The 26,019-nt window shown below is 44.3% G+C and overlaps 2 protein-coding genes and 1 pseudogene across 2 annotated transcripts; 1 reads left to right on the plus strand and 2 right to left on the minus strand.

The window, feature by feature from the left end:
* Nucleotides 1-199: 199 nt before the first annotated feature.
* On the minus strand, nt 200-3,602 carry LOC136472684 (wall-associated receptor kinase 1-like). Its single transcript, XM_066470388.1, has 3 exons — nt 2,681-3,602; nt 1,605-1,742; nt 200-1,398 (listed from the first exon to the last, which is right to left on the minus strand). Exons 1-3 carry the CDS (start codon nt 3,600-3,602, stop codon nt 200-202), a joined length of 2,259 nt encoding a protein of 752 aa, XP_066326485.1.
* A 2,115-nt stretch (nt 3,603-5,717) lies between these two features.
* Nucleotides 5,718-7,768, minus strand: LOC136472685 (wall-associated receptor kinase-like 9; annotated as a pseudogene).
* Nucleotides 7,769-13,462: 5,694 nt separating this feature from the next.
* Nucleotides 13,463-14,011, plus strand: LOC136469433 (uncharacterized mitochondrial protein AtMg00810-like). The gene has a single exon (XM_066467631.1). The coding sequence runs from the start codon at nt 13,463-13,465 to the stop codon at nt 14,009-14,011; it is 549 nt and encodes a 182-aa protein (XP_066323728.1).
* The last annotated feature ends 12,008 nt before the right edge of the window (nt 14,012-26,019 follow it).

Raw genomic sequence — 26,019 nt, forward strand, 5'->3', positions numbered from 1 at the left:
AGAATCATCTGAGCTCCCTGCCTTGATTAATTGCATAGCCATTGAGAGATGACATGTGAACCAGCCAGGATAATGAAGAGCATGGCAGATTTGAGGTAGGGCGGCTGCCACACCTAGCCCTACCGAGAGCTCCGCCACTGGCTACATGTTCCATAATAATATCCAAAAGAGAACAATAATGTTAGGCTAGAACATGAACTCATCGTGGATAGGTGCCTGACAACAACATTTCTTCTTCCATAGTGTATTGTCTACTTGCTTCCATAGTAAGTCCTTCAAATGAAATATAAGGAGCAGCAGTTTGATCCTTTTCATATCTCTTTGTTGCTATATTATGACGAGTATGCTTCTTTGTGGTTCTCAAGTTTTCTAGTGTCATCTCAACTTCCCTCATTGTAGGCCGATCTTCTCCATTCAATTTTGTACACATTGCTGCTAGCTTGGCAACTTCTTCAACCTTTTCAACCTCTGCTTCTTCCATGATTTGAGGATCTATTATGCCAACTAGGTCACCCTCAGTGACTAGTGATGCAAAATGTGAAACAAGGCTGTCACCATCACTAGTCCGCACAGTTGGTCTCTTTCTAGTAAGTAATTCTATAAGAAGAACACCAAAACTGAAAACATCACTCTTATCTGTTAGGCGGGATGTATAATAATACATTGGGTCTAAGTAACCAATGGTTCCTTGAATGGCCGTAGTCACTCCAGTTTGATCAATTGAGATGTGCCGTGAAGCCCCAAAATCTGATACCTTTGCTGTTAAATTGTCATCAAGAAGTATATTAGATGACTTGATGTCTCTATGAAGTACTGGTGTTGAAGCAGCTGAATGTAGATATGCTAGAGCTTTGGAAGTTTCGAGGGCAATCCTCATCCGATCATCCCACGGGAGTGATATGTTTCCTTCAACATGAAGATGATGAGCAAGCGTGCCATTTGATATAAACTCATAAACCAACAGTGGAACTTCTGTCTCTAAGCAACACCCAAGGAGTTTGACAATATTCCTGTGGTTGATTTGGGAAAGAATTGCAACCTCATTTATGAAATCATCAATTTCTTTTTGTACTATGATCTTTGATTTCTTAATGGCCACAACTTGCAGGTCTAGTAGTCCCTTATAGACTATACCATGCCCTCCACCACCAACTTCATGAGATGGATCAAAATTGTTTGTAGCCTTCTCTAGCTCTCCCAAGGTAATGATCATTCTTTCACCAATATCTGACTTCTGTGATACCAATTGTTGGAGTAGAAGCCCATGATTTTGCTTGAAAAATCTTTGTTTTGTCTTTTTAACCTTATGCTGCTTGATTTTACGTGCCACGAAGGGTGCACCAATTGCCAAAAGCAAAAAAACCGTGCCGCCGCCGACAGCTAGCCCGATTTTCAACACTGAAATGTATGGTTGAGTAGAGAGGAACAATTTGTTAGTGATTTTTTCGAACTACTGCAGCCTATAGAAATATGTGATTCCTTTTCTAAAAATAGAAATATGTGATTAATAAGCACCTTATACTAATCAGGTATATATGTTTTGGGTATAGAGATACAAATTAAAAATCAAGTTACTACAGATGTTAACATAAGCAGCATGTCACCTGAGAGTGAGCTGCAACCTCCTTTTGTGAAGGGGTCTCCGTAGGTTCCTTGCTTACATCGGCAATGGAAAGTTCCAGGCATATTTATGCAAACCCCGTAACATGTGTGGAGCTCCGGATGAGCACACTCGTCGATGTCTGAAAAGATACAGATGGTGAAAATATGAACATGTTGCATATTATTGGAGAACCGAACCATATAAATTAGAGATGGGTAGTAAAATTTATGAAAATGTTTGCAAAGAAAATGAATCAAAAAGCAACCTAGATAGATAAGAACTAGATCTTAAGGTATAGTATAGCCATGTGAGAATCGAATATCATTAATTCTTGGGCTTAACTTTCTAGTAGCTGTTTCCTTCAGAATATCTAACATATGGTTGGCTAGCACGTGTTCTGTATGGTCCTAGCAATTAACCAGAGAATCGTGAGGCACATTGGCGAGTGGTTTCAAACCCTTATTCCCTCCGTATTTATGTCATGTTATATATATTAACAACATATTATTTCTTAGATTCATTATGAGAAATACTTCCATAAGTATAGTCCACGTTTGGTGCCGCCCCGTACGAGGTGCTCCTCTGCCAAAGCTGGAGCTCTATTGGCAGAGCCAATTTTTGGTGCTCGGACTCCAAGCACTAAAACGGCCTCGGCTCCGCACACGAGAGGGCAGAAGAGCTCTTCCGCGCGATCTCATTTGGTGCGGCTTTGTCCACTCCGGTGCCAAAGACACGCCAAATAGACCCATAGTTCACATGTTGTGAAACTACATACACTTTTTAAAATTGATGGTTAAACATAGAACATTTGCAATATGGTACCTTTGCATCCACTTGGTAGAGAAGCATTGCCCACGAAGCCTGTAGGGCACTCGCAATGATATCCTCCTTCAGTATTGTTGCAGACGCCATAACATTGGTACGTGTTTGGATCGTCGCACTCATTGGTATCTGAACCATATGCAAGAGCGAGAACACATGCACATTGATATAAATTAACTCGATAATTCAATTAACTAAGATTGGAAGAAATGGTACTAATGAGCATGCATGCATATAGCATGTTATAATATTTACCTTTACATCCATTGGGAATGTAAGGGTTGCCTTGGTAGCCCGAGGTGCAGCTGCAGATGTGCCCTTCATCTAGTCTATAATGCATATACTCGCAAAAGCTGTGGCTGCTGCGGCATGCCGCCGAGGACCCATTGCCGTGGCATGTCGTGTGGTTGATCCTCCAGTCCAGCACCGCGGGAAGGCTGCCCTCGGAAGATGCAGCTTCATAAAAATCTAGATCCGAATCCACTATCCATACCATAGCTTCCGACGTGGGGCCTTGCACCCCGTTCGTCGACAGAACCTTGAAGCCGTAGGAGCTGCGCTCCACCAAGATATTGGCCTGGCAGCAGAAGATGCCGGAGCAGTCTGAGATACCAGGAAATGACCAGCTCTGCTCCTGCTCGTCCCAGTCGCAGAAGGTGGCGCAGGTGCTCAAGGTTTTATTATTGGGATCCCCATCACCCCCCTCGAGGAGGAGGACCTGGACGTTGCACCCGATCGCAAACAGCCTGTTGCTTCTCCAACCCAGGGTGTACACTCCACCCTTCCCGAGAGCGCCGCTCCATGTAGCATTTGTTGTTATGGGTTTAGGGCCGAGGAAATTATTCTTACCCGTGCCCGGGAAGTAGGCGAGGCTGGCATTGATGCGCACCGTGGCGTTGGCGATGGAGATCTCCAGCACCTCCACCGTGCCGTCGCCCAGGAACAGCTTGGGCGAGCCATGGTGCCCTACCGAGCTGTCGTTCCTGCAGGTGACGTTGAAGCCGGGGAGGTAGCACCCGGGCTCCACGCCGAACGGGTACGGGATGCTGATGTTCCCGCAGTGGTTGGTGCAGCCCGGCGACGCTACATCGGTCACCGCCACCACCGCAGCTGGCCGTGGCAGCAGCAGCGATGCAACCACGGCAGCCGCCACGAATAGCGCCACTCTCCTGCTCATTGCCGCGCTCTTCTCCAAGATTGTAAACATTTGTTGTCTGTTCTTCTAACACTACACTGGTTCTCCGAGTGAAGCAGTACAGTGCTCCTATATATCAGCCTAGGTAGTCACCTTGCATATAGTGCTACCAATAACCGGAAGTAGGAAACAACGAGGAAATGGATCCAGATTCATGAATCACGTGCCTAGATCTGCAGATTTTGCATCAAACAGTAGTTTACAGCAGCTCCCGACAAGTAACAATAAAGCTAATCCCCTGAATAAGATACCTGCAAAGTTACGTTCAGATTGGGCATCATCACCCATGCGGCCACCAGATATATAGCAGCCCGCAGGATTCCTCCTCGTGGTTGTTGCACGACATGCTTAATTAGTACAGCTGTTCGATTAACTTTTTATTTAATTAATAATGACAGGATTTATAAGTTCACCTTGTGGCCCACTGTAGCAGGAACGAGTGTGCCTCCACCGCGTTAGGTAGCTTTTCTCATAGGCACATGAAACTTCCCACAAGTTAGGTCTTCGGAGATGTGTGTCCATCACACAGTCACGTGTGTAAAAAAAAAATCTGAGCCTAATTCGTGATCCACTTAGTCCCTTGGAAAGAAATCTAGTATCAACTGCATTCAACAAACAGAATTTTTTTAGACAATAATAATGTACAGACATAATGAATTAACTTACAAAATTTCTTGTGAATGAAAATACAATCCATGCATGCATGGAATATATAAGTGCTGAGTAGTTCTCGAACATTGACAAGAGAACAAAAGCAAAAGTTGTTCATGTAGTTCTCAAACTTCTGAATTTTCATATTTGAGTCCATAAACTTGTACGACGGTGTTATCTAGGTCTCCAACTCATGTATATTAATACTTGGCTCCCCGTACTTGTACAATGGTGTGGTCTAAGATCAAGAGGAATTCATCCCTTGCAAAAACCCGTTTGGTAGGGCTCCGGCTCTTTGTAAAAGGGCTTCAGCTTTGGCTTCTCATGTGGATCGGAGCAGCTTCTCTGGTGGGGTTAGTGCCGTTTTGGAAAACATTTAGCAAAAATGGTCTAGTGACAGTTTTGTAATAATTTGTATTAGGCTTTTGAGCAGGAACCAAAAGAAGCCAACTTTTTATTTGCTCCGGCTCCTCCGATGGCTCCTTGCAAGGAGCTATTTTTTAGATGCTCGTTTAATTTGGCAGGGCTCCTTGCAAGGGCCGCAAGAAGCCAGAATCAGAGCCCTGCCAAACTGGGCCTAAGGGCAACTCTAGTGTGAAGTTCGATTTTCAGAATGGTGTGGTCCCCATAAACTAGGTGTTTCTCATAGTTCACTACCTAACGTGTGGAGTTCGACAGGTTAGAGTAACTAATTCCTTGCCTTCATGTAGGGCGAAAGCGCGCTAGGAAGCTGATTAGTGGGCCAGGCAGTGCGTCATATCCTGTTCCTCTCGTTCCTAGCGCCTATGCAAGACCTTAATGTGCATAGTTTTTTCGATCGAGAGGGATGGAAGAAGGGAATGGTGTAAATTGCAGCCATTCTTAGAGAGGCCTCTCAAACAGTGAAGCCCTGCTGGTCTTCCTCCATTTTCATTTCTTGTTTCTCCATTTAGGTACTGGGTTTGGGTCGCCAGATGATCTTGAAGCAACCAAGGTTGCTTCTTGTTTTCACCCCCCTTTCTAGTTTGTTTTAAAAATATGAGGAAGATGGGTCGGTCGCACGTCGTCTGGGCACTCTGTGCGTTTCTTTCCCATCCAAAGATTGTGGTCGACGATGCCTACATTTGGAACATCCAGCCTGAAGTACATGATTCATATATGAACAGGACTTGGGAACTGATACAAGTTTCTAGGCATTAGTTCTGAAATGTTCCTCGTAAAGATTTGTTGTGATCATAGAGAATAGGGTAGAGTGGCAAGGCAGCACTTTTTCGCCTGCCGGATGCCCCTGGTTGTGATTCTATCATAATTGAAGAAATAAATTGCACTTAACCAACAAACATCAAAGAACAAGTACACAAAGCTCACAACGATTTTTATTAGGATTGAAGATCTAAGAACTATAGGAGCTACATGTTCCATAATAATATCCAAAAGAGAACAATAATGTTAGGCTAGAACATGAACTCATCGCGGATAGGTGCCTGACAACAACATTTCTTCTTCCATAGTATATTGTCTACTTGCTTCCATACTGAGTCCTTCAATTGAAATATAAGGGGCAACAATTTGATCTGTTTCGTATCTCTCTGTTGCTACATTATGACGCGTATGCTTCTTGGTGATTCTCAAGTTTTCTAGTGTCATGTCAACTTCCCTCATTGTAGGCCGATCTTCTCTATTCAATTTTGTACACATTGCTGCTAGCTTGGCAACTTCTTCGACCTTTTCACCCTCGGCCTCTTCCATGATTTGAGGATCTATTATGCCAAATATGTCACCTTCAGCGACTAGTGACGCAATTGTGAAACAAGGCTGCCACCATCACTAGTCTGCACAGTAGGTCTCTTTCTAGTAAGTAATTCTATAAGAAGAACACCAAAACTAAAAACATCACTCTTATCTGTTAGGCGGAATGTATAATAATACATAGGGTCTAAGTAGCCAATGGTTCCTTGGATGGCTGTAGTCACTCCAGTTTGATCAATTGAGATGTATCTTGAAGCCCCAAAATCCGATACCTTTGCTGTTAAATTATCATCAAGAAGTATATTAGATGACTTGATGTCTCTATGAAGTATTGGTGTTGAAGCAGCTGAATGTAGATAGGCTAGAGCTTTGGAAGTTTCAAGGGCAATCCTCATCCAGTCATTCGACGGGAGTGATATGTCTCCTTCAACATGTAGATGATGAGCCAGAGTGCCATTTGATATGAACTCGTAAACCAACAGTGGTACTTCTGTCTCAAGACAACACCCAAGGAGTTTGACAATATTCCTATGGTTGATTTGGGAAAGAATCACAACCTCATTTATGAAGTCAGCAATTTCTCTTTGTACTATGATCTTTGATTTCTTAATGGCCACAACCTGTAGGTCTAAAAGTCCTTTATGGACTATACCATGCCCTCCACCACCAACTTCATGAGATGGATCAAAATTGTTTGTAGCCTTCTCTAGCTCCCTCAAGGTAATGATCATCCTTCCACCAATATCTGATTTCTGTGATACCGGTTGTTGAAGCAGAAGCCCATGATTTTGCTTGAAAAATCTTTCTTTTGTCCTTTTAACCTTATGCTGCTTGATTTTGCGTGCTATGAAGGGCACACCAAGCGCCAAAAGCAAAAGAATTATGCCACCGCCGACTCCTAGCCAGACTAGAACAGAAACGCATAATTAAGACCAATATCATGATTTGCATTTAGGAAACTGGTTCTATGGAAGAAGGCTTGGTTATTGATTCTTTCTAAACAAATATGTGATTAATAAACACACTCATTAGGTTATTGCATCGGTGTATCATAATAAGATAAGAAGAAAACAAAATCGGGTTACCTGATTGGCAGCCCCCTTTTGTGAAGGGGTCCCCGTAGCTTCCACGCTTACATTGGCAACGGAAAGTTCCGGGCATATTTGTGCAAACCCCGTAGCATGAGTAGGAATCGGGATGTGCACACTCGTTGATGTCTGAAAAGAGAGGACATATAGTGAAAAAAAATATGAACGAGTTTCATTAACAAAGCGAGACATATATATAGAGATAGTGGTACAATTTTGAAAAATGTCTACAAATTAGGTACAAAGTAAAAAAAACCCAATCTTAGATATATAGGCCGAAGAACATTGTATAATTAATTTAGAGCATGGACACTATATGTTCCATATATGTATACTCGTATTTGCGATATGGTACCATACCATACCTTTGCATCCATTTGGTAGAGAAGCATTGCCCACGAAGCCTGGAAGGCACACACAATGATATCCTCCTTCAGTGTTGTTGTAGACGCCATAACAGGGGTACGTGTTTCGATCGTCACACTCGTTGGTATCTGAACAACCAATAATGCACGAGAGAGACAATAACAACACACATTAATACTAGAAATCTTCAGTAAAAAAAACTAGAAGTTGATAACCAAGAGTGGAAACAATAATACTAATGAGCATGCATATAGTATATGTTATATATTTACCTTAACATCCATTGGGAATGTAAGGGTTGCCTTGGTAGCCCTGGGTGCAGTTGCAGTAATCTGCTGCTCCCCTTGTGTGAACGTGCGGTAGGAACAAAAGCGGCGCCGAAAGGGCTCCCTGCCGCTGCACTGTAGCTGTTGCAAGGCTCCCCTGTCGCACTGTAGCCACAACAGGGGCAGGCACCAAAGTCAGTCCTACTATCACATCTAGTCACTGTAGCAGCATGACAGCCTGACATATCTGTGTACTAGGATTATATGGGTAGAGTTTTATATATAGTTTCTCACTGCAACTCAGTAAAGAGAGCGAGTTCAGTTTTGCCATCTCCTCTGCAGAGCTCCGGCCAATGCTGGTGCTTTGTGCTGTGTGTGTGCTCTATTCTCCCTCCCTTCTTCAACCTTTAGTCATAGTGTGTGGTTGCCAATGATAGTGTCGTGGTCAGCAACGCTGGTGAGTGGTCGGCGCACCCTTGCTGGAGGTCAGGGGCTAACAAGTGGTATCGAAGCCGTACAAGCACCGTCGCCGGACTAACCGCTGGCGATGAGGGACGGTTTGGAGATGGGCGACAGCAGCGGCGCTGCTGTGGCTGCCCAGCCACAACATGAGGTCATTGTGCGCATGGTGCGGGAGGTCAGCAGCACCAGTTGGCTGACGCTGACTCGCACCAACTATGACGAGTGGGCGATGATCATGAAGGTCAAGCTCAGAGCTCGACAGCTCTGGAATGCTGTTGACAAGGGCACTGACAACGAAGAAGACGATATGTTAGTGTTGGAGGCTATCTTTGCTACTGTGCTAGTGGAGTATAGGGAGCCGTTGGGGGCGAAGAGCTCTACTAAGGAGGCGTGGGAGGCCATTGCGGCAATGCGCGTCGGTTCCAACTGTGCAAAGAAGGTGACGACCCAGCTGCTGAAGCAGGAGTATGCCAACCTCAAGTTCAAGGATGGTAAATCAGTGGAGGACTTTTCTCTCTGCCTGCAGACGCTCATCAGCAAGCTAAGGAGCCATGGCGTCACCATTGACGAAGAAGACACGGTCTCCAAGTACCTCCACTCCGTGCCAGCGAAGTACATCCAGATTGCTCTCTCCATAGAGACGATGCTGGACTTGTCCATCCTCACCATTGAGGATGTGACAGGCCATCTCCGGGTGATGGACGAGCGCATGGAGCAGGCCAAAGCAATGATGGACAACGGCAAGCTGCTGCTGATAGAGGAGGAGTTGGCTACCTAGAGGAACTCTAGGGAAGCCTCCTCCAGCCGCGGTGGCGATGGCATGCACCGCGGTAAGGCTTCTTCAGAGAAGAAGAAGAAGGTCGACCCCTACGCCTGCTGGCGCTGCGGGAAGACGGGTCATTGGGCAAAGGAATGCCCAAATCACAAGCAGGAGAAGAAGGCAGAGGCTCATCTGGCATAGGCTGATGATGATGATGAGGCCACTCTCCTGATGGCAACGTTCTGTGCACTGCACGACGTTGAGGCCAAAAGGAAGGGAGAGGTGATGGTGGTGAAAGGGCTTGGGAAGGCTCTGAAGGTTGTCAACCTCGACGAACCATGTGCCCAAGTCCACCTCAGATGTGTGGATGGCGAGCAGGAGCAGCGATGGTACCTGGACTCTGGTGCCAGCAACCACATGACGAGCTCTAAGGTAGCCGTATCCGAGCTCGATGAAGACGTGATAGGCACGATGAAGTTCGGTGATGGCTCAAGGGTGATGATTGAGGGTGCGGCACCATCATCTTTAGGTGTCAGAACAGCGAGCACCGTGCACTAATGGATGTGTATTACATCCCGCAGCTGCGTTCAAGCATCATCAGCATTGCCTAGCTGGATGAGAGCGGTAGTGAGGTACTAATCAAGGACGGTGTCCTCAGGATCAGAGACCAGGAGCAGCGGCTTCTTGCCAAGGTGAAGAGGTCCCAAAACTAGTTGTACCTGCTCGACTTGAAGGTAGAGCAGCCGGTGTGCCTGGCAACATGGCACACCGAGGAGCCATGGCTGTGGCATGCCTGGTTTGGCCATCTCAGCTTCGACACGCTTGGTTGGCTGGAGAAGATGGTCAGAGGGCTGCCCCGCATCAAGCACGAAGGCGAGCTATGTGATAGCTGCCTGGCCAGGAAGCAGAGGAGGCTGCCATTCCCAAAGGCGGCCAAGAATCACACGGTGGACGCTCTCAAGCTCATCCACGGCGATCTCTGTGGGCCAATCACACCAGCCATAAATGGTGGTCCTCAGTATTTTCTCCTACTCGTGGATGATTACAGTTGCTATATGTGGCTGCAACTCTTGATGAGCAAGGATGAGGTGACAGAGGCGATCAAAAAGTTCAAGGCATGCACGGAGCCGGAGAGCGGCAAGAAGCTGGCGTGCTACGAACTGATCAGGGAGGCGAATTCACTTTGGTGGAGTTTGCTGTGTACTGCGTGGATCAGGGTGTGGTGTGACACCACACCGTACTATACTCACCACAGCAGAATGGCATGGTGGAGTGGCGAAACCAGATGGTGGTCGGCATGGCTCAATCCATGATGAAGGCCAAGAGCATGCTGACAAGGTTCTGGGGTGAGGCAGTGACCACGGTGGTGTTCATCCTCAACTGCGCGCCCACCAAGGCCCTGAAGGGTAAGACGCCGTTCGAAGCTTGGTATGGGCTCAAGCCGAGCATGTCCTTCCTTTAGACTTTCGGCTACATCGGCCATGTTAGGAAGACGAAGTCGGTCCTCACCAAGCTAGAGGATAGGAGCACACCGATGGTGCTCCTGGGCTACACGGAAGGTACCAAGGCATACCGGCTCTATGACCCACGCGTAGGCAAGGTGCTTGTCTTGCGTGATGTTGTATTTGATGAGAAGGCGGCTTGGGACTAGGACAGTCCAGGCATGGGGGAAGCTAGCGGCTACACTAGCACCTTCATCGTCGAGCACTTGGTCATCCACGGTGGTGGAGACGCTAGAGAGGAGGTGCCGAACACTCTAGCAATAGAGCTGAGCACTCCTGGGGTGATGCCGAGCACTCTGGGAGGGGTGCCGAGCACTCTAGGAGTAGTGCCGAGCGGTCCTGCAGTGGTGGCGACCACTCTAGGACGGGTGCTGAATGCTCCCGTAGCGGAGCTGAAATGTCTTGCAGTGGTACCGACCATTCCAAGACTAGTGCTGAGCACTCCTGTAGTGGTGCTGACCACTCTAGGAGTGATGACGAGTGGTCTAGGAGTAGTGCTGAGCACTCCAGGTGCTGTGCCGATCACTCTGGTGGAACAAGGAACTCCATCGACGCTGATCGAGTTTGCCTCACCTCCAAGTGACATCACTAAGTTCATGGATGCCTTTGAAAGGTCCTTGTTTGGTTTTGGTAATTGAGTGACAACTTAGGTGGACTAATTGTGTTTATGTGAGATACATAGGTGATTAGTCCACAGGTACATGTGTGTGAGCAAGCTCGGCGGGATTCAGCGCTTTTGGGAAAATGGAATACCTATTTTCTATTGCGCTGGATGCAAATTCTTGTGGTTGGCACATTGGAGCAAGGGTGAAGAAGTTAGAAGTGAAAACGAGTTGATCACGAAGACGCTGGCGTCGATCAACTGACCGGACGCTAGGTCTGAAAGCACCGGACCCTGGCAGCGTGCGTCCGATCAAACTGACGGGTCTGCACAGTACCGAGGGTATTGCACCAGACGCTGGTCTGTGTCCGGTCAAGGTGGACCGGACACGTCCGGTCGAAGAAATACGCCTCGGGGAGCTTACTAGAAACGATCAGACGCTGAGGATTCTGTGTCCGGTCAGTTGAAGCTGCTGTGTCCGGTCAGGTCAAGTGACTGTTGGAATCGGGACACGTGGCCATCTGCGAGCGACCAGACGCTGAGGACCAGCGTCTGGTCAACACGACCGGAGCGTCTGGTTGGCCTGATTTTTGCCTAGTGAAGGGGTAACGGCTAGTTTAGCCCTTGGGGTTATAAATAGAAGTGGCCTACGGCCATGGCTGGTGCTGAGCACCTTGGGGGACTTTGTGTCCATGCTTGAGAGTGCTTGGGAGCCCTCCATCTCACACATACTTGATAGTGATCATCCGATTGTGTGAGTGAGCGATTCTAGTGCAGTTGCATTGTGAGGTTGCATCGAGTGGCACTAGGTGATCGAGTTGCAAGCCGGTGGTGCTTGTTACTCTTGGAGGTTGCCACCTCCTAGACGGCTTGGTGGTGGTCTCCGTGGAAGCCCACAAGAAGCTTGTGCAGCGCTCCAGAGAAGTGCTTGTGAGGGGCATTATGCTCGCCCCGCGGGAGCCACGAAGAGCAACTCTAGTAAAGCGTGTCATTGAGCTACCCTCACTTTCGGGGTAGGTTCTTATGGCACCCGACGTGCGGGCTTGGCGGGTGATGCCAATTAACCACCGAACCACCAAGTGAGCGGGCGACACAACGGGGACTAGTGTGTTGGCAAACACGTGAACCTCGGGAGAAAAATCATCGTGTCAACCTTGTTCTTCCCGTTGGTTTGCATTCCCGTTACACAAGCTTGCAATTACTTTTATATACATTGAGCTTGTGTTGTTGCTTTAATAATTAGTTAGCTTGTGTAGCTTGCTAATTATCTTCTTGCTTGTGTAGCATAGAAGTAGCTCCCTTGCGTGGCTAATTTGGTTTGTGTAACCTTGTTAGTCACATTGCTTAGTTTGTGTAGCTAAGTAATTGCGCTCTCTAATTTGGCATTGGTTGCCTTGTTATTGAGCATTGCTAGTGAGCTTAGTTAGCTTTGTGCTTTTGCTTACTAGCATGTGTAGGAGCTCCCTTGTTGCTTAAAGTACTAGTGGCATAGGTTTGTGTGACCTTGCTCCTAGAATTGTTTAGGAGAGCTCTAGCTAGCCCGGCACCTTAGTTGCATGATTAGTATCTTTGCAAGGTGCTAGTGAACATATATAGAGGGGTGTAGTCTTGGCTAGACCGATAGTTTTAATTCCGCACTTGTTTCGGTTAGCCAACGTGATTAAGTTTCAAAAAAGACTATTCACCCCCCCTCTAGTCGCCATCTCGACCCTTTCAGCCTTCCACGATGGTGAGGAGGTGCGGTTCCACAGGCTGGACGACTTCATCAGCGGCACAGGGCCCTAAGGCCTATCGGGTCGGCTGCTTAATGACCCAGAGCTGCTTCTCATCAGTGCAGAGGAACCACCCACCTTCATGCTGGCCGAGCACGATTCAAATTAGCGACGGGCGATGCTGGAGGAGATGAAGGCGATCGAGGAAAATAAGACTTGGGAGCTTGTCAATCCGCCTCTAGGATGCCGTCCGATCGGCCTGAAGTGGGTGTACAAGGTAAAGCAGGACGAGCATAGCACCATTGTCAAGCACAAGGCATGCCTCGTCGCCCGAGGCTTTGTCCAGGGTGAGAGCATTGACTTTGAGGAAGTCTTTGCACCGGTAGTGCGCATGGAGTCTGTCCGACTACTGCTGGCTATGGCAACAGCGAAGGACTGGCACGTCCATCACCTGAACATAAAATCAACCTTCCTCAATGGTGAGCTGGTGGAGACGGTCTTCGTCAAGCAACCTCTAGGTTTTGCCGTCAAGGGAGAAAAGCACAGGGTGCTCCGACTACGCAAGGCGCTCTATGGGCTATGGCAGGCCCCATGAGCGTGGAACACCAAGCTTGACGCCATGCTGGGCGAGCTTGGGTTCACACGGTGCGCAACCGAGCACGCGTTCTACACACGGTGACGGGGGAAGGAGGAGCTCATCGTTGGCATGTATGTGGATGACTTGATCGTCACCGGCGCACGTGCGGAGGACATCGATAGATTCAAGTGCGAGATGGCGGCTCGTTTTCGAATGAGTGATCTCAGCGCGCTCATGCTCGGTCAGAGCGCGTATGCCTCAAAGCTGTTGGAGTGGAGTGGCATGGCTAAGTGCAAGCCGTATGTAACTCTGATGGAGGAGCGATTGAAACTAACAAAGGCTAGTACCACGGTGAAGGTAGATGCAACACTCTACTGGAGCTTTGTCGGCGGTCTGCGCTACCTAGTCCACATGAGGTCGGACATTGTGTTTGCTGTGGGCTATGTTAGCCACTTCATGGAGGATCCCCGAGAGGATCACTGGGTTGCGATGAAGCGGTTGCTGCGCTACGTCAAGGGGACAGTGGATCAGGGAATCGTCTTTCCCAAGACCGATGGAAGCAGGCTACAACTCACTGTGTTCAACGATGTAGACATGGCGGGGACATTGATGGACGGCGGAGCACCTCTAGCGTGCTCGTTTTCCTCGAGTCAGCTCCAATTTTATGCTTGTCGTTGAAACAGAAGGTGGTGGCACTGTCCACGTGTGAGGCATTGTATGTGGCGATGGCCACAGCAGCGTGCCAAGCTGTGTGGCTACATTGGCTGCTGGGTGAGCTGACCGATGTGGAAGCTCACCCACTAGCACTGATGGTGGACAACTAGCCTGCCATCACCCTCATGAAGAATCTAGTTCTCCACGACCAGAGCAAGCACATCGACGTCAAGTTTCACTTCCTCAGGAACTGTATCGATGGAGGGCAGATCGTCTTCGAGTTCGTCGAAACTGGTCGGCAACTCGTGGACGTCCTCACCAAGCCGCTCGGCCGTCTTCGGCTCACGGAGCTAAAGAAGATGATCGACATGGAGGGAGTTCTAGGGTTAGCAGCAGGATTAGGGGAAGAATTTTAAAGTAATCTGCTGCTCCCCTTGTGTGAACGTGCGGTAAGGACATGCGGTGTCCAAAGGGCTCCCTGCTACTGCACTGTAGCCGCTGTAGGGGCAGGCGCCACAAGGCTCCCCTACCGCACTGTAGCCACAGCAGGGACATGCGACAAAGTCAGCCCTGCTGTCACATCTAGTCACTATAGCAGCATGGCAGCCTGACATGTTTGTGTATTAGGATTAGATGGGTAGAGTTGTATATATAGTTTCCCACTGCAACTCAGTAAAGAGAGCGAGTTCAGTTTTGCCATCTCCTCTGTAGAGCTCCGACCAACGCTGGTGCTTGTACTGTGTGTGTGCTCTGTTCTCCCTCCCTTCTTCAACCTTTAGTCATAGTGTGTGGTCGCCAACGATAGTGTCGTGGTTGGCAACGATGGTGAGTGGTCAGCTCACCCTTCACTACGTAAAAAATGATTTTTAGCAATGGGACAAATTTTTTATAGGGGCGGCTAGTCATGGATCCGCCCCTACAGTGACGTGCTCGGGTGCCCAGACACCAGCCGCCCCTATAAATAGAATAGCAGGGGCGGCTAGTGATACAAGCCGCCCCTACAAATGGGTCTAATTTGTAGGGGCGGCTCACTCACCAGCCGCCCCCGGCATTGCTATTTGTAGGGGCGGCTGGTGATTGAGCTGCCCCTACAAATGCCCCCGTATAAATAGCTCCGATTTGTAGGAGCGGCTCAATCACCAGTCGCCCCTACAAATGACCCACCTATAAAAACAACTGTAGCACCTTCTTCCTCCTCGGGTCACTCACTCCAACCCATGAAAGAAAGGTGGAGAGGCCTTGGGCACCTCCCAAAAATTGCTCTACTAAGGGAGAAAGGTTTTGGTCTCAAATCCTTTGGTGGAGAGGTTGTAGAAGGTAAGAAAATGATATTTCATACTTTTTTTTGAAGTTTTAATGGTTGGTTAGTGAGTAATTAAAGTTTTGTTTTTCTTTCTCTTCTATGGTGCTTGAGCTACATATGAAGCAAATTAGACCTAAGTTTTAAATGTACTAGGGTAAATTAGGGAGGGGAACAAGATCATACCCTTATTTGGTCCATGTTTCTTGATTTTAGTGAACAATTAGTTAGTTTTATGCATGTTTCATGTGCATGTAGATCTAGATCTAGGGTTTGTTTTTTTTATTAATTTCGTTTTTGTAAATTTATGTTTGATAAAATTGGACTAGGGTTTGTATGAAAGATATTGGGTAAAGTATAATTGTTGCTAATTGCTATCTTTGAAATTGTTTATTGTAATCAATAAATATGTATTTTAATTATTTATGGATAAATAGGCCATTAATTAATTCTCCTCTACCATGGTGTGTTTGTATGCTTCATGTAATTATATTAGATTTATATTCATATATATATCTGAAGTATATACAATTATTCTCAAGTAATTATTAATTTGATTCATTTTTATATATATCTGAATAAGTAGTCCTTTAATGTTTGTTTTGTTGTTGTTGTAAAAGATGGAATACAGGAACTCTTGGATGTATGGTTCGTTAAGATTCAAGGTAGGTTTCCGTGAAGAGGTGGATAAATTTATTGAAACCGCAAAGAAGCATGCAACGACATTGAAAGAGAATAAGGATACAATTATTTATCCCTGTAAAGATTGCAAGAACCATATGGTATGGACAGATGTGACTATCATCATATCACATTTGATTATGTGAGGATTTGTTGAGGACTACACAGTGTGGATTCATCATGGTGAAATGGTTATTGTTAACGACAAGGATGAGGAGGAATACGATGACGAAACCATAGAATCCCTGTCCCAATATTCAGCGGAGCTTGATGCACAAATGGATTTTGAGTTTGGCAATGAACAAGGTGGTGATGCTGGTGGTTGGGATGATAACAACAAAGGTGGTGCCAATAATAATGGTTGAGCACGTGTCGGGGATGAAGATGATTTAGAGGACATGATTCGAGCCCTTGGACTAGAGATTTTACTAAATAGCCCAAAAGGTCTAGAAAATTTGGAAAGGGTGACAAAAGCATCGAAGGAGACTGTGTATGGTGTTGAAAAGGGCTGTCCGACACATTGGACATTGCTATGTTTTGTGCTTGAGCTGCTCATCCTAAAGGCTAAGTACGGCTGGTCAGACTATAGTTTCATTGATCTATTGCATCTCCTGTCAAGGGTGCTGCCACAACCAAACTCAATTCCCGCCAACACATACCAAGCGAAGAAGGTCATAAGTCTATTGACAATGGGGGTTGAAAAAAATCCATGCATGCCGCAACCACTGTATACTTTTTTGTTGCAAAACGTTCAAGTCACTGGATAAATGTCCCTAGTGTGGGGCCAGCCGGTACAAGAACAATGACCTTTACGGTGGGGACGAAGCCTCCACAGGGAAAAAGAGGAATAAGAAGGGTACAAAAAAGGTGGTACAAGAATCTCATCCCCAGAGGACACTCCATTAGGCAACGATGCAAAGCAGAGAAGAATTTCTGCCTTGGTAATGTGGTACCTGCCAGTGACCGACCGCTTGAGACGTATCTTCCTAAACCCTAAAGAAGCCGCACTCATGACATGGTGGGATGATGAGCACAAGGTGGATGATGATAAGATTGCACACCCGGCTGATTATAGTCAGTGGCAAAGGTTTGATGAGAAGCACAAAGAATTTAGCGATGACCCAAGGAATGTACGGTTTGGCTTGAGGACCGATGGAATGAATCCCTTCAATGAGAGGATGAGCGACCACATCACATGGCCAATGATCTTGACCATGTACAACATCCCAACATGGTTGTGTCAGAAGAGAAAGTACCTTCTCCTTACTATTCTTATTTCTAGCCCTAAACAACCAGTCATGGATATAGATGTGTTCCTCGAGCCTTTGATGCAATAAATGGAGAGGCTATGGAGGCATGGGGAGCAGATGTATGATGCGTTCCGAAAGGAGGACTTCATATGTAGGGTAGTAATATTTGTTACTACCAATGATTACCCCGCGCTGTTTGCTTTGTCTAGATAGATCAAAGGGAAGACAGGATGCTTGGTTTGCTTGGATGGTACTACATGGGTGTACCTGGATGCATCCAAGATGATAGTTTACCTAAGGAACCAATGCTTCTTAAAGATAAGTCACAAGTACCACATCAAATTGTTCTTTAGATTTTATGACAACGCCCTAGAGATTGAACCCCCTCCGAAGAGACGTCATAACAGAGAACACGTGTACAGAATGGTGAAAAGCATACGCGTCATCTATGGAAAGAAGAATCTAGATGGGACGAACAGAGATAGAAGCACACCTCCTGTCGAAGGCGTACCTTTCAAGAAACAATCGATCTTCTTTCAGTATCTTCCTTATTGGCCAGACTTGGAGGTCCCCCATGCCATTGATGCTATGCACGTGCAGAAGAATGTCTTTGAGAGTCTTATTGCTACCTTGATGGACACAGGCAAGTCAAAGGATGGTCTAAAAGCACGGACAAACATGGTGCAGCTAAACGTGATGCCATAGCTTCACCCAGTACCTGAGGCTAATAGAAAATACACTCTGTCTGCGACATGCTTCAACCTAACACCAAACGAGAAGAGAGCTATATGCACTTTCCTGAGGGGGATCAAAGTCCTGACTAGGTTTTCAGCAAATGTGAAGAAGCTAGTGTCGATGAAGGACTTGTCAATAACACACTGCAAGGCTCACGATTGCCATGTGATGCTGACAGTGTTTCTACCTATTGCAATCAGGGCTATAAAGCCAGAGTTCTTGAAAATGGCCATCACCCGCATGTGCTACTTCTTTTCGAAGATCTCACAGAAGACGATTGGCAAGCAAGAGCTGAGTGACCTATATGAATTTGTGGTGGAGACACAAAACCAACTGGAGATGTGTTTACCTCCTGCTTTTTTGGATATAATGCCACATCTCATAATTCACATGGTTCATCAGATACAGGCACTGGGCCCTTGCTACTTGCATGAAATGTGGTCCTACGAGCGGTTCATATCGGTTCTAAGTTGATTCGTGCATAATCGAGCATACCTAGAGGGCTCCATGATAGAGGGTTATAGTACTGAAGAAGTCATCGAGTGCTGTCAAGAGTACCTAAAAGTATAGAAAGGGATTGGTAAACCCGATTCTCGTCACAAGGGTAGGTTGGCTGGGAAGGGCACCAGTGGTAAAAAAGTGTTCATCGACCATGATTATAAAGAGGTGAGTTGGGCGCATTACAGTGTCTTGCAGAGTACATAACTGATGCAACCATACATTGATGAACACTTGGCTATCATTATGGCGGAGAGAAATGGCCGTTCGGATGATTGGGTCATGAAACAACACAAGCAACGACTAACTACATGGTTGAAGGACCAAAACATACCGCCTGAAGAAACCATAGACTCTATTACCATCAGTAAGTTGGCGGAGGGACCATCGAGACAAATGACATCTTGGAATGCTTATGACATCAATGGGTATACGTACTATACCCACGCAAAGGATAGTAAATATGTGAACCAAAACAACAATGTTTGAATAGAGGCTCTCAATGGATTGGGGTGAAAGATCCAATACTTTGGCATCATTGAAGAGATATGGGAACTTGACTATGGAAGGGATATAACGGTGGCCCTGTTTCGATGCCGCTGGATCAAACAACACCAACTGAACGAGATCGGATTGAGAGTCCTGGACCTCGAGAATCTAGGCTACCAAGATGACCCTTGGGTGGTCGCTTCACGTGTCGCACAAGTTTTCTATATGTCTGACCCACAAAGTAACCTCCCCCCCAAAGAAGAAGACAAAGCACGTGGTTGCCTCCAGGAAACAACATATTATTGGAGTTAATGGCGTAGACGATGTTGAAGCTTACAATAACTACGATGAGATGCCGCTATTCATAGACTTTCCTAAAAAGATTAGTGTTGTGGAAAAGAACCTACCCTAAGACATATTGCCATGGGAATGAAAAGGTGTCAAGGGGAAAGTCGTTACAGGGGCTAGCTAATTGTTGAACGTGGAGTGTTTGTGTAAGTGTGTGTTTGTAAGACTTCATTTATGCATGCATGTGAGACTATATATTTATGTATGTGTGTAAGACGACATATTTTTGTATGTGTGTGAGACTACATTTATGCATGTGTGTGAGACTACCCTTTGCAACATCCAGATGAATCTATTTGAACATCCACTCTATTACTACAAAAACTTTATGAAATAACTTAACACTTTATGAAATGAAGAAATGACCAAAATAAAAGTAGGAGGTCTTGACGAGTTATACAACTTTTATATTCATCACCTTTACAGCTGAAATCATTTAGTGTTTGAAAATCAGGTTTGGAGCTGTCATTTTCTAAAATTCAAAATTTGAATTGTTCAAAATTAGTGACAAAGATAGATGACTAGACTAAAATGATAGAGCATGATTTTAGAAAATTTTAGGAAAAAACCATCACATTTGGAGTTAGTATGAGGGAGAAAAAGTAGTTACAAGTTTCAGCCACAGATTAAAAAGAGAAATCACACTTGTTCATCATTGATCATCATGAACAGTTGTGATTTTTCTTTTTAATCTCTGGGTAAAATTTGTAACTAGTCTTTCTCCCTCATACTAACTCCAAATGTGATGGTTTTTTTCCCAAAATTTTCTAAAATCATGCCCTATCAAGTTAGTGTGTTGATTTGGTCATCCCTTTCATTTGACAAAGTTTGAGCACTTCAAATTTTCAAATTTAAAAAAATAACAAGTTCGAATGAGATTTTCAACCATTAAATAATTTGAGCTGAAAAAGTGATGAATACCAAAGTTGTATAACTCATCAAGATCTACAACTTTTATTTTGATCATTTCTTCATCCGACAAAGTGATAGTAAACATTGTTCACAAATCAACATGTTTCTCGTATAGTTCATGAAACTATGAGTCATATGTGAATTTGTGAACAATATTTACTAATACTTTATCACATGAAGAAGTGACCAAAATAAAAGTTGTAGATAGTGATGAGTTTAACAACTTTTATGTTCACGACTTTTATTGTTGAACTCATTTAAGGTTTTAAAATCTTGTTTGAAGTTGCCATTTATTGAAATTCAAAATTTCAACTATTCAAATTTAGTCAAATGAAAATATGATCAACATAAAAGTTGTACATATTGATGAGTTCTACAACTTTGGTATTCATGAGTTTTTCATCTGAAATCATTTACTCTTTCAAAATATTATTTCAAGCTGAAATTGTTTGAATTTCAAATTTTGAATCATTCAAACAAAGTCACATGACAAGATGACCAAAATAAAAGTTATACATGTTGATGAGTTATACAACTTTTATGTTTATAATATTTTCATTTTATTTCATTTAATGTCATAAAATTATAGTCAAAGTTTTAAAATTCAAATTTTTAATTTTTGTTTTTTTGTTTCCTATATTGTTTTGACTACAATTGTTTTTATATATATTTCTGCATATATAGAATAATACAAAACATTATATTTGTGCATATATACAATTGTTTTTGAAACATCCTCAGAAGACGATTGGCAAGCAAGAGCTGAGTGACCTATATGAATTTGTGGTGGAGACACAAAACCAACTGGAGATGTGTTTACCTCCTGCTTTTTTGGATATAATGCCACATCTCATAATTCACATGGTTCATCAGATATAGGCACTGGGCCCTTGCTACTTGCATGAAATGTGGTCCTACGAGCGGTTCATGTCGGTTCTAAGTTGATTCGTGCATAATCGAGCATACCTAGAGGGCTCCATGATAGAGGGTTATAGTACTGAAGAAGTCATCGAGTGCTGTCAAGAGTACCTAAAAGTATAGAAAGGGATTGGTAAACCCGATTCTCGTCACAAGGGTAGGTTGGCTGGGAAGGGCACCAGTGGTAAAAAAGTGTTCATCGACCATGATTATAAAGAGGTGAGTTGGGCGCATTACAGTGTCTTGCAGAGTACATAACTGATGCAACCATACATTGATGAACACTTGGCTATCATTATGGCGGAGAGAAATGGCCGTTCGGATGATTGGGTCATGAAACAACACAAGCAACGACTAACTACATGGTTGAAGGACCAAAACATACCGCCTGAAGAAACCATAGACTCTATTACCATCAGTAAGTTGGCGGAGGGACCATCGAGACAAATGACATCTTGGAATGCTTATGACATCAATGGGTATACATACTATACCCACGCAAAGGATAGTAAATATGTGAACCAAAACAACAATGTTTGAATAGAGGCTCTCGATGGATTGGGGTGAAAGATCCAATACTTTGGCATCATTGAAGAGATATGGGAACTTGACTATGGAAGGGATATAACGGTGGCCCTGTTTCGATGCCGCTGGATCAAACAACACCAACTGAACGAGATCGGATTGAGAGTCCTGGACCTCGAGAATCTAGGCTACCAAGATGACCCTTGGGTGGTCGCTTCACGTGTCGCACAAGTTTTCTATATGTCTGACCCACAAAGTAACCTCCCCCCCAAAGAAGAAGACAAAGCACGTGGTTGCCTCCAGGAAACAACATATTATTGGAGTTAATGGCGTAGACGATGTTGAAGCTTACAATAACTACGATGAGATGCCGCTATTAATAGACTTTCCTAAAAAGATTAGTGTTGTGGAAAAGAACCTACCCTAAGACATATTGCCATGGGAATGAAAAGGTGTCAAGGGGAAAGTCGTTACAGGGGCTAGCTAATTGTTGAACGTGGAGTGTTTGTGTAAGTGTGTGTTTGTAAGACTTCATTTATGCATGCATGTGAGACTATATATTTATGTATGTGTGTAAGACGACATATTTTTGTATGTGTGTGAGACTACATTTATGCATGTGTGTGAGACTACCCTTTGCAACATCCAGATGAATCTATTTGAACATCCACTCTATTACTACAAAAACTTTATGAAATAACTTAACACTTTATGAAATGAAGAAATGACCAAAATAAAAGTAGGAGGTCTTGACGAGTTATACAACTTTTATATTCATCACCTTTACAGCTGAAATCATTTAGTATTTGAAAATCAGGTTTGGAGCTGTCATTTTCTAAAATTCAAAATTTGAATTGTTCAAAATTAGTGACAAAGATAGATGACTAGACTAAAATGATAGAGCATGATTTTAGAAAATTTTAGGAAAAAACCATCACATTTGGAGTTAGTATGAGGGAGAAAAAGTAGTTACAAGTTTCAGCCACAGATTAAAAAGAGAAATCACACTTGTTCATCATTGATCATCATGAACAGTTGTGATTTTTCTTTTTAATCTCTGGGTAAAATTTATAACTAGTCTTTCTCCCTCATACTAACTCCAAATGTGATGGTTTTTTTCCTAAAATTTTCTAAAATCATGCCCTATCAAGTTAGTGTGTTGATTTGGTCATCCCTTTCATTTGACAAAGTTTGAGCACTTTAAATTTTCAAATTTAAAAAAATAACAAGTTCGAATGAGATTTTCAACCATTAAATAATTTGAGCTGAAAAAGTGATGAATACCAAAGTTGTATAACTCATCAAGATCTACAACTTTTATTTTGATCATTTCTTCATCCGACAAAGTGATAGTAAACATTGTTCACAAATCAACATGTTTCTCGTATAGTTCATGAAACTATGAGTCATATGTGAATTTATGAACAATATTTACTAATACTTTATCACATGAAGAAGTGACCAAAATAAAAGTTGTAGATAGTGATGAGTTTAACAACTTTTATGTTCACGACTTTTATTGTTGAACTCATTTAAGGTTTTAAAATCTTGTTTGAAGTTGCCATTTATTGAAATTCAAAATTTCAACTATTCAAATTTAGTCAAATGAAAATATGATCAACATAAAAGTTGTACATATTGATGAGTTCTACAACTTTGGTATTCATGAGTTTTTCATCTGAAATCATTTACTCTTTCAAAATATTATTTCAAGCTAAAATTGTTTGAATTTCAAATTTTGAATCGTTCAAACAAAGTCACATGACAAGATGACCAAAATAAAAGTTATACATGTTGATGAGTTATACAACTTTTATGTTTATAATATTTTCATTTTATTTCATTTAATGTCATAAAATTGTAGTCAAAGTTTTAAAATTCAAATTTTTAATTTTTGTTTTTTTGTTTCCTGTATTGTTTTGACTACAATTGTTTTTATATATATTTCTGCATATATAGAATAATACAAAACATTATATTTGTGCATATATACAATTGTTTTTGAAACATCCTCAGTTTTCCTCGAAGGGAAAATCCACAGAATGAATTATAATATAATAAAACTAAGAACTGATTCCATCATATTATCATATATCAGTCGATATCACAGTCATACATCGTAAGATTACAAGAATACAAGATATTACATCACTGGGGAACACACCTATTACAGAGTTAATCTAGCGGAAGACTATCGAGTGAAGGCTCCTCCTTCATGGGCATCATCAGAGTTGGCGTAGTGCAGCGTAGATTCCATCTCCGAACCAAACTTGAGCGTAGGCACGAGACCTCCTAATCCTTCTAAAGTCTACATCTCTGAGAAGAAGGAAATCTGCACACTGCAAGATGTGTGCAGGCCATGGTCAGCACCGATGAGCTTTAGATAAAACAAGGGATCTGGCGATCCTATAATTTGGCTGTGGTTTGCATCCTTAGCGCATGCGAAGAGATAAATAATATAATAATTATCAAGTTTCAACGCATTCCCTAAACCACACACATCCACATCCATCCACCAACCCATCCATCCCAAACCATCTCCACACCACCACACCATATCTCGTCTCACACACTCAGGTCGACAGGCCAACTCCCTCTCGGCCTTGTCTCAACGGCCCGTAGCCCCAAGGCTCACGACCAGAAAATACCCCAAACCCTGGAGGGAGGAAAGAAGGACTCATCTCCTATCTAGTTTAAGCAAAACCCAGGAAAGGTCCATAGCCGACAAGTTGGCATATGTATTGATCGATCAACCATACACTCTACAGAGGTTTCACATACCCACAAGATAGCCATCCTCGACGGTGCCCCATCTAGGTAGATTCCGGCCGCTTGCTAGCCTAGAACGATGCCACCCTACCTCTCAGCCCTGGAACATCCCAAGTCTAGTCTGGGATGGCTGATACCGTGAGTCGTAGACAGAGCTGGGTCCACAAGGCCTCCTGAAGTCTCGAAAGGGTGTGGGGGGAAACCACGCGCCCCGTACCTCCTTGCACACGTTCGCCTAGCAGTAGTGGCATCGCTCTACCAAGTAGTCCGACCGTCCCGCACCATATAGGGCGAGTGGGATGTAAAGGATTCCCGGTGAATCTGAGTACTAGTAAGTCCTTAGGGATTGACCAAGCCAGAATATCTTCATTAGGGTTTCCATTTTACGTGCCACCATAGCACCTCCACCCTGGGCTCCTCCCATCACAGGTTCACACCCAAGGCCACCTCCAATTACCATTTACCCGCCATAGGTATTCCATATCCAAGTGCCCAGGTAGCACCACATGGCAAGACTCGCCCCAGGCTCGTTGTTATTCCAGCTCGGTCGACACAACCCTCACTCTCCACGCACCCAAGACATGCGCAGCATGCTCACACACCACCAAGTCCGGCACCCATAGCTAAACCATTCCTAGGGGTTCACCACCAGCATCACATCCCAGATATAATGTGAAGTGGAGTTAAAAGTAAGTATAGTGGTATATTATGCAAGCAAGCAGGCAAGTAAGCATATATAAGTGAGCGAATGCGCAAAGCAGGGTGACATGGTAGAGTGGGTTGCATCAGGGTAATAATGGCTCAGGTAGTAGCATGCATCAAAGCACTAGTAAGGGAATAATTATAAAGCGCTAGCAGTTCTAGATATTATGCAATGTCTAATAGGATTCTCTAAAAGAGGGTGTTGCCATGACACCTGTGATGTAGAGGTACAATCCTCCATCCGTTGGTGTTCAATCAGCGGGATCACCTCCTCTGGAGTCGACTCCATCCCACAGTCCTTGTCGTCGATCACGTTCCCTTGGTCCGATCGTCAGCTACTCCGTGAAGCGATACACAAGGCAAGAGAACACTCAACACTCGAAAAGATGGCAAGGCGCTAGAAGATCCAATAACACCAACGAGACATGTTATGATATATGGCTTAGCCCTCTCGGTGGTTGTCTAATTTCCTTGGGCCAAAGAAACAAGAGTGGTGGTTTGCTATGCACAAGCTTAAGTCATGGCCAAGAAGGAACAGCTGTAGGATAATTGGTTTAAGCCACCAAGGCTTATCCATAGCAAGCACCACGGTTCATAATTTTATGACGACACAACTTTTCGTCATATTATGTTACATTATATGACAAAAACAGGCCTCATCATGAGGGATTTTGTCATAAAAAGAAGAATTTCTTGTAGTATCATGGTCTTTCGATTCGGGCGTCATGGAGTTTGACGGGAATTGGAGGACGGGCCAAGTAAAGAAAGAATGATGGGTTTCAGCTCTTGTAGCCTTATCCCACAAGTCACAATTAGACGCGAGATGCAAACAAGAACAAATAACACTATTGTGACTTGGCTCCAACGTACTTCGGCTCACCCGCTATGGTAGAAAGCGGTAGTGT

Source organism: Miscanthus floridulus, chromosome 8 (genome assembly GCF_019320115.1).
Source record: "Miscanthus floridulus cultivar M001 chromosome 8, ASM1932011v1, whole genome shotgun sequence".
NCBI lineage: Eukaryota > Viridiplantae > Streptophyta > Magnoliopsida > Poales > Poaceae > Miscanthus > Miscanthus floridulus.

Bases quoted from the DNA above. Each gene is read 5' to 3' on its own strand.
- LOC136472684 (XM_066470388.1), bottom strand. From the start codon at position 3,602: ATGAGCAGGAGAGTGGCGCTATTCGTGGCGGCTGCCGTGGTTGCATCG. The intron at 1,743-2,680 runs GTAAATATTATA...GTATCTTTTCAG, and splicing joins CATTCCCAATGGATGTAAAG to ACATCGACGAGTGTGCTCAT. The intron at 1,399-1,604 runs GTGACATGCTGC...CATACATTTCAG, and splicing joins AGGTTGCAGCTCACTCTCAG to TGTTGAAAATCGGGCTAGCT.
- LOC136469433 (XM_066467631.1), top strand. From the start codon at position 13,463: ATGTATGTGGATGACTTGATCGTCACCGGCGCACGTGCGGAGGACATC.